Source organism: Anopheles arabiensis, chromosome 2, assembly GCF_016920715.1.
Source record: "Anopheles arabiensis isolate DONGOLA chromosome 2, AaraD3, whole genome shotgun sequence".
NCBI lineage: Eukaryota > Metazoa > Arthropoda > Insecta > Diptera > Culicidae > Anopheles > Anopheles arabiensis.
The window spans coordinates 5,250,661-5,264,569 of NC_053517.1; the positions used below are offsets into that span (position 1 = coordinate 5,250,661).

The 13,909-nt window shown below is 52.4% G+C and overlaps 3 protein-coding genes across 8 annotated transcripts; 2 read left to right on the plus strand and 1 right to left on the minus strand.

The window, feature by feature from the left end:
- The first annotated feature begins 288 nt into the window (after window positions 1-288).
- LOC120897154 (homeotic protein female sterile) lies at window positions 289-9,093 on the plus strand. Of its 3 annotated transcripts, none has more exons than XM_040301813.1 (5): window positions 289-432; window positions 1,306-1,473; window positions 1,563-1,628; window positions 1,718-7,018; window positions 8,034-9,093. In XM_040301813.1, the coding sequence occupies exons 1-4, from the start codon at window positions 405-407 to the stop codon at window positions 5,308-5,310; spliced, it is 3,855 nt and encodes a 1,284-aa protein (XP_040157747.1). In that variant the 5' UTR covers window positions 289-404; the 3' UTR covers window positions 5,311-7,018; window positions 8,034-9,093. The 3 variants fall into 3 exon arrangements, with proteins under 3 accessions (XP_040157747.1, XP_040157745.1, XP_040157748.1); XM_040301811.1 differs by having other exon boundaries at window positions 1,718-7,880; window positions 8,034-9,090; XM_040301814.1 differs by lacking the exon at window positions 289-432 and adding an exon at window positions 467-1,087 and having other exon boundaries at window positions 1,718-7,880.
- LOC120897156 (acyl-CoA synthetase short-chain family member 3, mitochondrial) lies at window positions 5,625-11,013 on the minus strand. The gene is made up of 8 exons (XM_040301816.1): window positions 10,401-11,013; window positions 9,128-9,272; window positions 8,860-9,004; window positions 8,495-8,800; window positions 8,022-8,410; window positions 6,629-6,925; window positions 6,183-6,528; window positions 5,625-6,091 (listed from the first exon to the last, which is right to left on the minus strand). Exons 1-8 carry the CDS (start codon window positions 10,628-10,630, stop codon window positions 5,925-5,927), a joined length of 2,025 nt encoding a protein of 674 aa, XP_040157750.1. The 5' UTR covers window positions 10,631-11,013; the 3' UTR covers window positions 5,625-5,924.
- A 1,188-nt stretch (window positions 11,014-12,201) lies between these two features.
- On the plus strand, window positions 12,202-13,771 carry LOC120897158 (dromyosuppressin). 4 transcript variants are annotated; one of them, XM_040301819.1, is made up of 3 exons: window positions 12,202-12,549; window positions 12,790-13,007; window positions 13,117-13,771. In XM_040301819.1, exons 1-3 carry the CDS (start codon window positions 12,542-12,544, stop codon window positions 13,212-13,214), a joined length of 324 nt encoding a protein of 107 aa, XP_040157753.1. In that variant the 5' UTR covers window positions 12,202-12,541; the 3' UTR covers window positions 13,215-13,771. The 4 variants fall into 4 exon arrangements, with proteins under 4 accessions (XP_040157753.1, XP_040157755.1, XP_040157756.1 ...); XM_040301821.1 differs by having other exon boundaries at window positions 13,132-13,771; XM_040301822.1 differs by having other exon boundaries at window positions 12,209-12,549; window positions 12,790-13,001; window positions 13,132-13,771.
- The last annotated feature ends 138 nt before the right edge of the window (window positions 13,772-13,909 follow it).

Consider the following 13,909-nt stretch of genomic DNA (forward strand, 5'->3'; position numbering starts at 1 on the left):
TGACAGATTTGAAAAACTTGAAAACGTATACAGTCGTGGGTTATCTACTCGACACACGCTCGAACGACTCGTCCTCAGCGAGCGTATGTATTTTGAGCGACCGTTCCCGTCGCCGGCATGGAACAAATTAAGGTAAAACAAGGTTCTGCTGCAAGTAAAATGATAAAGATTTGATCTTTCATTGAACGAACATGGCACCGGCGGCGAAAACTGTACGAAAAATGATATAAACACTTCGCCTTCCCCCACGATCGCTCTCGCACGCCAATCTGTCAACCCGAGCATGTAGCCGCAGTAGATATGAAAAAAATTGGTGTTTACTTGTTATCCATTGAATTACGGTATTATTAAAATATAATTTATTTGCTTCCCGCTAAGAAAATTCACCCCGAAAAGTGGCCTAAATGGACAAGGAACGTTTATTTCTGCCGGGTAAGTGTGGTTTGCGCGAACCGAGCACGGGCAGGGCCACCAGCGCCAAGGGCGATGGCTCGGGCAATGGTGTATCTGTGCTGCCAGTGTGTGTGCTGCTCCCACTACTGCTGCTGATGCTGCAGCGGTGCGAAGAAGGGAGGGAAAGAACGAAGGGATAAAAAAAAGAATCTTAATAGCAAATTATGCGTACACGGTGTAAATACGGTGCAGCGCGTTGTGTGACCCGTTTCGTGAGCAAAAACGTACGCAATTGGTGTTAAACTGTGCTGGGTGAAGCATTTAGACGTGGTAGCATCGGTTGAAACTATCGTCCGCACGCTCTAGCACGGGAACGTACGGGAAAATGGCTTATAAAAAAACATATGACTAATGCTCCTCCGCTGTCTGCTGCGCGCTGCCCGATCCACGGCGATTGTACGCGAGCGACGGGCTGCGACGGGCTGTGCAGGCGGTGTGTGCCGTGTGGTAGCTCGCCTTAAGACACTGAACGTGATAAAGAGCTGGTCGTGAAGCGATTTTTGGTTTTTTGTTTTTTGCTGGTGGTGTGAAATATTGATAGAATACCAGGGTGCACGGAAAGATGGCATTTTTAACGAAGATGGACAGAAGTATACCGAAGCTGTGATAAGTGCACCGAGACCGAGCCAAATGGGTATGCATCTTCCCCTCTTCTTCGCGCAAGCCGGTGATGGTTGATGCGTAAAAGTGGGCTCCATCACGCAAGCCGTTCTACTGTCTGCGGTGGAGCGATGCGTGTGCCGTTTGCGGAATTGCAAACTCTTGCTGCTGCTGCTGCTGCTGTTAGTGCCATGTGGTTCATGCCGGTTTTTGTGTTTTCTTTTTGTCCCCTTTTTTGATGTTTGCTTGCAGACGAGGTCGTGGTGGACATGGACCCGAACATGACAAATCGGTTACAGCAACATACCGTAGTATTAGACGAAGGTGCACAACCAGGCACATCCTACTCGAGAGTTTCCCCCCCGAAGGCAGTCATCGATAGCAGTCCACTGCAAAGCGCCATGGACAAGAACAAACAATGTAAGTCCGGAAGTCGGCGAGTCGTTTTGGTCTTTTTTATTTAACCTCTAATTATATTTATTTATGTGTCTTTTTCCCCCTCAAAACAGCACTCATCGTGAAGCTGTCGATGCGGCGTCCGTACGATCAGCTGGTACAGCAAGGAATAATGCCATGTGAGTTTGCAAAGCACTAATCTTCGAGTCCGAATGGCCACCTGCATCTTACACTTGATTTTTTCGCTTATTCCCCCCTTCCCATGCAGCACTGAAAACGTCACCGGCAATCTATGAACAGCGCCGGCAGCTGGAACGGGCCAAAACGGGCGACCTGCTGAAGGCAAAGATAAAAAAGCGCCCCGACCGGCTAGAGCTCGAGCAGCGGCACATTCTCGAGCAGTGCGACAGCCACGTGGACCCAAGCCTGGCGGAAAAGCGACGCATGCTGGAGAAAGCCCTTCTGGTCGATCATCTCAACTCGAAGATATCGCACCGCCCCGGTCCGCTCGATCTGATCGGCAAGAACATCCTGCACGTGGAGGAACCGATCGAGCGCATGGTCAAGGAGGGGCTGGTAGACTATGCATCCACGCTGGACGAGTCGAACGCGTCGGTCGCGACGCCGACGACGGTGGGCGAGGGCGAGGACTCGCTCAGCTCCGAGGGTGAATCGCTGCACAGTGTGACCGTGGCGGTGGTAAACCAGCCGGGCGTCCCGGCCACCACCATTCTGCAGCACCAGATACAGCTACAGCCTTTCCCGGCGGCGACACCAACAGCAGCCACAGGCCTCCAGCCCCAGCCTCAAACGTTGCTGACCGCACAGCCGGAATTTTTCACCCTAAAGCCCACCATCCCGATCGTGGTGAACGATGGGACGGTGCTGGCCGCGATTGCAACTCCGACGGTGGTGGCGGCGACGACGGCCGTTGCGACCATCGCCGCGGTAACGAGCAGTGGCAATATTGCGACGATTGCGGAAATTCCCATGGAGCAGGGTGGTGGTGGTGGTGCTGTTGCTGCTACGCCCAGCAGCAGTAGCAGCAGCAGTACCATCATCACCAGCAGCAGCAACACCCCGAGCATCACCACCAGCACGCTTCGACCCATACTGCCAACGCCAAGTGCCAACAACAATCTGAGCGGCGATCTAGCCACAGTTCGACCGACACTTACCATGACACCGATACCCTCGGACCTCAAACTAATCAGCAGCAGCAGTAGCAGCAATGGCAGCGGGATCGCTGGGAGCAACGGCGGCAAAGAGAAGCTGGCGAAGAAGAAGAGCAAAACGAAGAGTATCACCAAGGCGAAGCCGATCAAATTCCACGAGTACAAGGGGCCGCCGAATGCGCACAGAGGATCGTCCTCCTCCTCCTCGTCGTCCGCCGGACACGGTGGTGGCAGCAGCGGCGGCGGAGGTTCCGATAACAACTATCAGTTGATCATGCAGCAGCAGTACTTGTTGGAGTATCTGGAAGAGATGTGCAAGAAACCGGCCGGCGTTTCATCGCCCTCCAGCTCTAGGGAGGCGCCTACCACCACCAACACAGATGCGGAGGAGCTGGCCGGTAGCGATCAAACACCGATCGATTCTCCCCTCGGACCGGGGGGTAGTAGTAGTGGGGTCGGCGGTGGCGCCGGATCGGGGTCAGGTTCTGGACGAAGCAAGAACAGTACCACCGGGGGAGTTGGAAATGGTAGCGGCAGCAGCGTTGGCATGGGAACCAGCACAACACTGCCCACAACGTTCGCTGCAATGGACATTGCGCTGGATACGCTGAACAGGCTGAAAGTGTCACAGCTGAAAAAGTACTGCAAGCAGTACAATCTGGCCGTGTCCGGCACAAAGTCGAACCTGATCGAGCGGCTGAAACCGTACATAAAGTCGATCGAACCGTGTGCCGGCGGCGTGCCGAGCACGGCCGGAGGCGCCACGGCCGGTGGCACGGCAGAGGCAGAAATAGAGGACAGTTTGCTGGCGGAGCAGCAGAAGCGCATTGCCGAGCTGCAGCTGCAGCTGAAGAAGAGCCAGGAAGAGCTCGAGCAGTTCCGGTCGCTGTGCAACAATCCGTTCGCTGCCTCCGACCAGCCGATGGTGATCAATGCAGCGGTCACTATTCCACCGCCTCCGCCACCGCCACCATCATCTTCATCATCGTCGTCAGCACATCAACCACAACTTGCCACGGTGCTCGTAGGATCGCCTTACTCCCTCACGACCGGAGGCGGCGGCGACTCGTGCGACGCACCCTGTACCGCGGACGGTGACGCCTCGGCCGGTGGTACTGTGAGCGCCAATCAAACGCCGGACCGTGTGTCGGTGCCGGACACCACAGTCGGTGCGGCACTGGAGGGCAGCTTCTTCCTGGAGGGGCTCACACCGGCCGACTCGACCACGGTGGACTACGGGCACGATATGCACGAAATGTTGCCGCCCGAGCTGACCAGCACGCTGGCGCCAATCGAGCGCAGCCCAACGCACCGTCCCACGCTGGACAAAGTGCTCGGACAGGTGCAGCCGACCATATCGGGGCTGACAATGAAAACGGAACCGACCGATGAGCTGCGTAACGGGGGCGCTGGTGGTGGTATGTCGTCGGTCGTCGGTGCTGGTGTTGCTGGTGGTAATGGTAATGCAAGCGGTGTGCGAGCCGCCGTCGGGGATATGCACGATTTGTCGCTGAGCATGAAATCGGTCAACTTTGAGGCGGTCAACGGGGACACGGGCGATGCGTCGATGCAGCAGGATACGATCATGCTGAACGATTTCGAGGACATCGATCTGGTCGACTTTCACATGCACTCGCTCGACAGTGATGGGCCGTTCCCGATGATAACGAATCACGATCCCGATCCAGCCGCCACCAGGACGGCGACTCATGCACCACCCGCGGCGGCAACCATGCACGATGCGATCGATGCGATGTTCTGTAACGGTGACGGCGATCCGAATGGCAAGCTGCTGGCGACCAACAGCTTTGCGACCAACCAACCCACGGGGTCACAGCAGCAGCAGCACGTGTTGCACGAGCACGCTCCATCGCACGGCTTCCTGAACAACAACGATCTAGTAAGCGGCAATAGCTTGCGCATAATGCTGCATATGGATCTGATGGATCAAAATGAGCAGCAGGCGAACATAGCAACGGTTACCGGCACCAAGCAGCTACCGTTTGGCAGTTTGCACCATCAGCAACCGCAGCACCATCATCTCCAACACAATAATCAGCAGCAGCAGCAGCATCATCACACGAGTCATCTACATCATAGTGACAGGAACAATAATAGCAGGTACGACGCTAACCAGATCGTGTCGCAAGGGTTTGGCGTGCAGCAGGACACGCAACCCGTCGCAAGCACTAGCGCGAGCAGCAGTAGCAGCAGCACCAGCAGCAGCCCCAGCAACTGCTTCCGACTAGGGCTGGGAACGTCACTCTCGTCGAAACATGCCAACAAACACCATCTAAATCTACACCAGCAGCAACAGCAGCACCAACATCAACAACAGCAACACCAACAGCAGCAGCATCATCCTCATCATCATCATCAACAACACCATCAAAGTCTTTTGGAACAGCTGACACCACCGTCGGCGGCCGCCGGCAGCGACGGCAGCAACAGCACACTGATCGGCGACACGATCGATTCCTTCCAGGACAATGCGATGGATTTCGAAAGCCTGCTCACGAACGATGCGGCGGACAGTGTGCTGAACGCGAACAACTGCCACCGGATGATGCTGGACTGCGCGCAGGACAAGCCGATGTACAGCTTTCTACCGGATCCGAGCATTCTAGATTACTTCTCCGACGATTGTAACGGGCACGATTTCGAAATAAAGCATCTGGAGTACTAAAAAAACAACAACAGAAAAACCACCACCACGAAGAAAACACGAAAACACCCACTGTCCCGGGATGCGTTGCCGGATGATGATGATCCGCGCCAGTATTAAATCATCCACCGTGTGGACGTCGCAAACTAGGACGCGGCAAAGGACAGGCGCGAAGGTCGAAGAAGAGGAGAAGTAGAAGTACGAACCCCTCCTCCCCCCACCTCCCTGCAGCGAAACAACCACGGAAAGGAAAGCAAAATCCACTCAGTTTTCGGTTTTCGAGCCCGTGTCGCTCTCGTTGTACACACGATGCGGTTTTGTTTCCGTTGGAGAGGTTGGGTTTTTCTTCCTAAGCCTTTTACCATGTTTGCTAGTTTTTATTAAGGAGATGTGCGTGTGTGTGTGTGTGCAGCACAAGTAATATAACGTTAACAACTACGGAAGTTACGAAATGCGAACGAAGGGGGCCAAGAGCGAGAGAGAGACACTACGCAAGAAATCAAAGCAGCCGGCGACGCATGAAGAACGCCGAAACGTCGCGAAAGCGCAATGCGCAACAACGCACGCAAGAAGGCGGCTGGTGGTGGTGGTGGCGTGCCGAAATACCGAACAAAAAATCATTGCGCCGTCATCCTTCATCTTACGGTTTGTCGCAGCTCCGGATCGGGCGCGGCCATCGCGTAGCCGAGCTCGCGCAGCGCGCGCTTAATGTCGACAAACACCGTCGCGTCCTCGACCGTGGCCGGTATGGCGATGTGCTTGTTTGCCGCCAGGTCAGCCATCGCTTTGCGTAACGTTTTGCCTGTTTTTTTTTGTGGAAGGAGCAGGAAAAGAGGAGCGGACGTTAGCAACCGAACCGAACTGGCAGCTGGTGGTGGTTCCCGTTTTCTTACCGGATCGGGTGCGTGGTAAGCTTTGTACTTGGGCGGCTAGTTTGAAGGCGGCGATCGGTCCAATCACCTCCCGTATGATGTTGATCAGCTCGACCGACATCTTGGCGGCCGGCTTGGACACGTTCGCCTTCGTCACGTACAGGCAGAGCGGTATCTGGCCCTTGGTCGGTTCGGGCACACCGAACACGGCCGCATCGGCCACGTCCGGATGCCGCAGGATCGCATCCTCCAGGCTCGACGTGGAGATACGGTGGCCAGCAACATTGATCACGTCGTCGTCCCGTGCCGTCACGTAGATGTACCCATTCTCGTCCTTGTACCCGGCGTCCATCGTGTCGTAGTAGCCCTGGAAGCGTCGGAAATCCGAAAAAAATGACTGATTATAACACTGAGAGAGAGGGAGAGAAAGAGAGAGAGAGAGAGAGAGAGAGAGAGAGAGATCGTACCGGAAACCGTTGGAAGTACGTTTTGCGGAACAGCTCGTCACTGCGGTACAGCGTGGCCATGTTGCCCGGTGGCAGCGGCAGCTTCACCACGATGCGTCCCAGCTCGTTCGGTTTCGCTTCGTGGCCGTTCTTGTCCAGCACGTAGATGTCGTACCCGCAGTACGGCAGGCCCGTCGTGAACGGGGGCGTCTGCAGGTTCTGCGCAAAGCCGACGCAGGTCGCCGTGATGGCCGAACCGGTCTCCGTTTGCCACCACTGGTTCAGCACGGGCACCTTGAACGTTTTGCGCATCCATTTCTGGAACGAAGGGATATACACGCTTAGAAGGAGAGAGAGAAAGAGAGAGAGCAGAACACGGACGAACGGACGTGGACGTGGAAGGAAGCGAAGGTTTGTCTTGGCTTTGGCTGCTCTTGGTGGTTACATCTAATGTATCTAAAACTTTGCTATAAGCCTAACACTAGCTTGTAAGAAGGAATTATAAGGCAAAAAAAGGGGGGACAACCGGCTCCTAGCAGCAACAGCAGGGATCTGTCCGAACTGTATACATCGGCAGGCCACAGCTTTTAGTTAGTTAGGGTATGTGTGTGTGTGGATGTCTCACAGACCAAGCGCTTATACCAATTTACCCCCCTACTAAAAATAATGCAAATGCTCATCACGCAGAGAGAGAGAGAGCGAGAGAGAGAGAAAGGCAGGAAAGTAAGCGTAATATTTTTCTTTAGATCTCAATTTATAAACCCCGTTTTGTTAACGTAACTAATAAACTAATAAACAATTGCTTGTGATAATAAAGTCGCTAATACCTACAATACTTTGGTGCTGTGTGTGCGTGAATGTCGTGGGGCTTTTTTGGGGGTGAGCTTTGGCCTCCCACGGGGTAGTAGTAACAAACGATCGATCGACCGATCAATCGACGGATCCAGTAGAATTTTGCCCTTTTTTTCGTTGTTATTGTTGCTGCTCAACTGCCTAACCCACACCTAATGCTCTATTTCCGTTTAAAATACGTAGGCGTAGCTTATTCAGCTCATTCAGGGGGTTGAGAGGGGTGTAAGCCGCTGGGTAAGCTCGGGGCTATGGGGCTAGTTTCGGTGTCGCGCGCTAAAAATAACGCCCGTAAATACGCATACACGCGCAATGCGCGGTGCGCAAACCGCGCGGCAGTTGGAGGGCGACACGTGTGCGTGTGCGAGTGTGTGCGAATGCGGTGTGGGATGCAACAGCTACACACGTAGAAATCTAAACAAAGGTTGCAGTAATTGTGTCGACTTCCGCGAACGATGAATTCGATTGTAGAATGTAGAATATGGCTCAAGGGGAACAAAATCAACCAGCATTTGCAATGATAACGCTTCATCTTGAACAATCCAATCGCTCATACAACACTCACCATCGTTTCCAGATCACAGTGCTCCCCGGCGATGAAGATGGCGCGCAGCGACTTCAAGCTGTACTTCCGCCCATACGTGACGTCCGGATCGACGCGCCGGATGACGCGAAAAGCGGTCGGTACGGAAAACACGGCCGACACCTTGTGCTGATCGATGATGCGAAAGTACTGGCCCGGATCGGGCGTTCGGTCCGGTTTGCCCTCGTACATGACGCTGGTCGCACCGTACAGCAGCGGTCCGTAGCAGATGTACGAGTGTCCCACGACCCAGCCCAGGTCGGACGCGTTCCACCACACATCGTCCTGCTGGAGGCCGTAGATCGTGTTCATCGTGTACATCAGCGTGACCAGATGGCCACCGATCGGTCGCTGTATGCCCTTCGGTTTGTCTGCGATGCGATGAGCGGGCGGGAAAGCGGGAAAAATAGATTCAACATTCGACAAGGACCCCTCCACTCCACCATACCCCATACCTGTCGTCCCGGAAGTGTAGAGAATGTAGAGTGGATCGTTCGCCTCGACCGGCACACAGTCGACCGGCACAGTGTCGAGCGCATTCTCCCAGGCAATGTCCCACGTCTCGTCCAGATCCGACATCAGGATGTTCGCCCGTCGGTAGATGATGTTCTTGGCCGGCTTCCAGCGCGACATTGCGACCGCCTCGTGCAGGATGTCCAGATAGTAGATGATCTTGTGCGGCTCGACGCCACAGTTCGCAGCAATGATCACCTTCGGCTCGGCATGCTCTATTCGCGTGCACAGCTCGCTCGCCGCAAATCCTGCAGTGATTAGGGCGTGAAAAGGACATGTGGGGCTTGCGCATTCGATTTTAACTGACCTCCAAACACGACGGAATGAACGGCACCGAGCCGTGCGGTGGCCAGCATCGCGATGATGGCTTCCGGTATCAGTGGCATATAGATAACGACCCGGTCTCCCTTCTGGACGCCCAGCCGCCGCAATCCTCCCGCTAATCGGGACACCTTTTTAAAAAAAAGAAGAAATCCCCGAAATGTAAATATGTATGTAACACGCGTGTGTGGGTAGAATAAACCAGTAAGTAAGGAAATGAGTTGAAAGCTGTCTGCTTCCGTTATACCCCTTACCTTATCATACAGCTCGTTGTACGTCACATGGCGCACCGTGTTGGTGGTGGGACTGTCATGAATGAGCGCCACCTTGCTGCCCTTGTCGGAGAGCACATGGCGGTCGATTGCGTTGTAGCAAGCGTTGAGCTTTCCTCCAACGTACCTGAAAAGAGGAAGAGCATACGCAAAAAGGAAGCGCACATCAGCGACACGGGGCAGTCTAAGCAGGCGTTTTTTTCTTTATTGCTAAGGCGCTCCTAATTGCGCATCCCCTTGACCGATGATGGAGCTTTACACAGAGACGCTAAGACGAAACATAAATATGCTGCTGATGCTGCTGATGCGCTGCTGCTCCTTGTTCTACGTGTAATCCTTTGTTCCTTCCTCCATCGGAACTGCTCGGAACTGGTCGACCATTGTCCTCATTTTCATATAGAGTGATAAACCCTTCGCCCCACCCGCCTGGTCACCACCCCTTTGGCTCTCGGTTCATTTTGTTACATAGAGATAATGTGCGTACACAAACAAGCAAAGTGAACCACAAAAAAACATGCTTCCTCCCCCAGCACATATGCAAAAAACCGCATTGCTAGTGGGTGGCCATGTGTGTGGCCATGTGTGTGTGTGTTCCCGGAGACGCTGAATGCTGATGATGGATATTGATTGCGTCTTGCGGAAAAAGTTTATTATCGATGCTTCCCAACGGACTAGCGACTTGCTACGGCGTTCGGGGGGTTTGGCGTCATGCGACTAATGCGGTATGATTTATGATTTCTATTAAATATACATTAAACGTGTGCATAACGAGACAACGTGTAGCTCAACAATGGTGAAGTTGGTGTGCCCGAATTGGGCTTTAGGGTTTTTCTTTAAACTGGTAACGGGAAGTGAACGCAGTAAGCATGTCTTTTGATTGAGCTCACGATGAGTACTGGTACTGCGAGGTCAGAATTCGTGAGAGTAATGTTGAGATGAATCATCAGCTCACACTGAATCATGTCGTCGCAAAGAGCTGCATTAGGAGGACGTCAGCGCTGCTTAACAGCTGCCGTCAGCTTCAAAGCTGAACAGAACGAAACGGTTCTGATTATACCAGAAAAGGTTGGCAAAGTCCCATAGAGATTGGATTTAAAAATGAGACTCAAAGTAGTTGTTAGTAGTCACTGTGTAGTACTCCAAATCTGCATGGAAGATTCCTTATATTCCATCTCGAAAACTCCTATAATCTCACAATACAGCTCACTTTTATCACCACCACTACTGCCACCCTTAGTGTACTTCTCATATTTACCACTTCGTGAATGGGCTGTTGCTATTGTCCAGCACTTTCTCCCACGGTTGATCCCAATCGATGAGCTGTTCCGCCAGATCGCCCCAGAACGATTCCGGCTGCTCGAGCGACTGACAGTACGCCTCCATGTACAGTGGGCTCAGCATCTCCGACTGGCTGGCGGAGCATATGGGCACTTGCGGGACACTTCCACTACCACTACCACTATTCGACGAGACGGGTTGATCCATCGCTACTACTACTACTACTACTATCCACCAACCACTTCCAAAGGATCCAAATGTCCAGAGATGCTTAACTCACTGAGGTTTGCACACTTCCTGCTCGATTGTACCCTTTAAAAAATCACACACGCAAGTCACACACGTCACACACACACTTCCTGGAGATCGGGATCCTTGCAAGCGCAACAGTTCAGCTTGATCGACGGCACACGGCGTACTGATGTAAGGACCGATCGGTCGATTCGCACGGAGTGGCAACGCGGACTGACAGACAGACAGACGGACAGACAGGCCTCTCCAGCAGGTTGGTCGTCCGGGCACGGTATGCCCACTGGCAATAGTCACTAGCGAACCCAACCCTTGTGGATGGATCCAAGTCGTTCTAGAGGCACGATCGGGGTACAGGCGATCGGTGCTAATGTATACTCTAACCTTTTGCCAACCGTTTTCCCTCATTTTATCACCCCCATCACACCACCGCACACCGGTGTCAATGGTGTTTAAACCAAGCACCAGCACTAAACAGCTCCCAACTCTGCATGCAATTGAACTGACGATCGCGAAGGTCCGGCGAAAGGTCAGCGATTGAGCGGCGAAGGAAAGGAAACCACCGGTCAGGGCGAGCGAAGCGAAAGAAACTTGTGTGTTGTGTGTCCCCTTGCCCATTTCCGTTACCGTTTCCCGTATTGGGTTCGGACTTTTCGGTCTTTGATCGAGTACTGGTAAAAGAAGTCGATCGTCCTCGTCGTTGTTGGTGGTGGTGGAAGTGTACAGTGCGAGGTAAATGTAATGCATTTAAATGTGTTTCGCTTTGTCGTGTCCCCGGAATTGAAAACGGGTGCGCTGGCTGGCTGGCAGGCGATGGATGATGATGGGTTGTGATAGAACGTGTGTAATCCGCGCACCACGTGACTGCTGATGGGGTGCGCGGGTTTAGGTCGAATGCGAATCCATTGAACCTTTTTTTCGGGGGGCGATGCCGAAAAAAGAAAGGTTCTAACTCAAATTCCCTCAACGGCCAATACAATGAACTCTGTATTAATTGGTGCTTGATCGCGGTGCTGCTCGATTTTAAAGGTAAACATACACATCGGCCATACACGGGTACAGCTGTTCGGCGCAGGGGACAGTGTGTTCCTGTAGGGGTGGTGTGTCTTACATCTGGTACAAAATTTAATTTGTTGCAAAACCCTTGAAAATGTCACATAATCATGTGAAGCAAGAAGCGGGAAGAGCGAAATTGCACGTGCCTCAGCAGAGCAAATCATCCACGATTTGATGAATTTGATGAAAAATTAATCACAATTCACTCGCACAAACCGTTCCAACGCATTCCACTTCAAAATGAAATCAACCATGCAGAGGAGGGGGGGGGGGGTCCAACGATCCAAGTCGCCCGGTTGTCAGGAGCTATTTGACATTTTTTCATTACTCGTTATCCTGCCATCCAACCCGTTTCCCATGCCATGCAGTGTGCCGGCGTGGATAAAGTAGGCGGTGAGGCAGCCTCCATCCACCCTTGGGGAGTATCATGCCGACACGTACGGGCGTACACGACAAAAGACAAACAGCGAACAGATGGAGTCAACCGGTGATGACGAAGCCAACGCGGGTAGTGTACACTGCTGGTTCCAGTGCGCCGTCGCAGCACCGAAATGGACCGACGTGTGGCGGGTTTTTGGGATTGATATAAAATCCTGACCCATGGTCCAGTGTCGGGAGAGTTTGTTGTTCACCGTTTGGTTGCCCACCACACAACAAACATACACAGCACGCAACGCAGGATCACAGGCTCTCTTGTCTTGGGTGCTCTTGCTGTAGTGTCGAATTCCTGTGTGATCCTTTTGCACGTTGGTCGGTCAGAACGTTCTTAGTGTGCAGTGTTTGTGTGCAGATCTAGTTTTGTGAACTATAAACATGGCTAGGTAATGTATCTGGGAATATGGAAGTGGATGGAGAGTGGATTTGTCAATAGCGAGCTAACGGCTTTTTGATGTACTGCTACGCAAATAGTGCTGTTATCAGTTGACGAAGCGGATGCACTACCTAATTGATTTACTATGTCACTGCTCGATGTTCTCGATTGCCCCCCAAAAAAGCACCATCTGTGGTGTGCATTTGTTGGACATGAACAGTCGTTTAATCCTCTGTACGTACACTTCCAGCCAACAGATCGCTTCACTAAAAGCCGTCACGTGTGTGGTGCTGTTGCTGGTGATAGTGTGCAGCCTGGTGGCCGGCTCCGCCATGCCACCGCTCTGCGAGAACAGACTGATCGACGAGCTTCCGCCCAAGTTCCGGAAGGTGTGCGCGGCGCTGGAAAACTCGAACCAATTCGCCGAAGCACTGAACGCGTACATACGAAAGGAGGCAGCTGGTAATGGTAGATCAATGGACCAAACACCCCGCACACACACAGACACACACTGTTTCACCTGCACCCCGAGCACCCCTCGAAGGGGAGAAAATGTAATAATCGGTATAAATTTTAGCTTTTCTTTACCTAGATGACGACATGCTGGTACCGGGACAGACGGGCAAGCGGACGGATGTGGATCACGTGTTCCTGAGGTTCGGCAGAAGGCGCTAAACTCGTGAGCCGGTGAGGCGCGGTGTGTCCTTTGACCTCCCTCCCCGCCCTCTGGGGGCTTCGAATTTAACGTCTCCCATCTTTGGACTATGGCACACGCAACATACGCAAGCGATCATGTGTGAATTGTATGATCACTAAACAAAAAAAAAGATACACAAACACACAGATACACACTTTGAATAAGACTATTGAGAATTCATGGAAATCTTATAAGCATGCAATGGCAATGAAGAGGATGTTTATGTTTTACGGTTTCGGTATTAGTCGTTTTGCACAACACTTCGAACTGAACTCTCCATTTCCCAGACAGTGGTGCGGTCATCATGTAATATAAGAGCAGTATTAAACACATCTATCAAGCAGTGTCCGATGCGTGTATATGTGGCGGTGTACTGGGGCAGCTAGTCGCAACAGCAGATCAGGGTGTAAAGCAAGCTAGTCGCATAGAATCCTATACACACACATAGACACTTACAAGCGCAAAAGCGTACTTATTGTATCGTTGTACCATGAACGGCAAATAAATTTGAAATATTTTATGAAACAATGTAAAATGAGGTTGTTTTTCTGCTTCTTCTTCTTCTTCGTCTTGAAATCACTCTTGAGTCTTCATAGTGTCGGTCATATACAAAAATCTGGGTATATATTAGGGTTCGGAGAGGAAACGAACGTCATGAAATCGTGAATCAGTT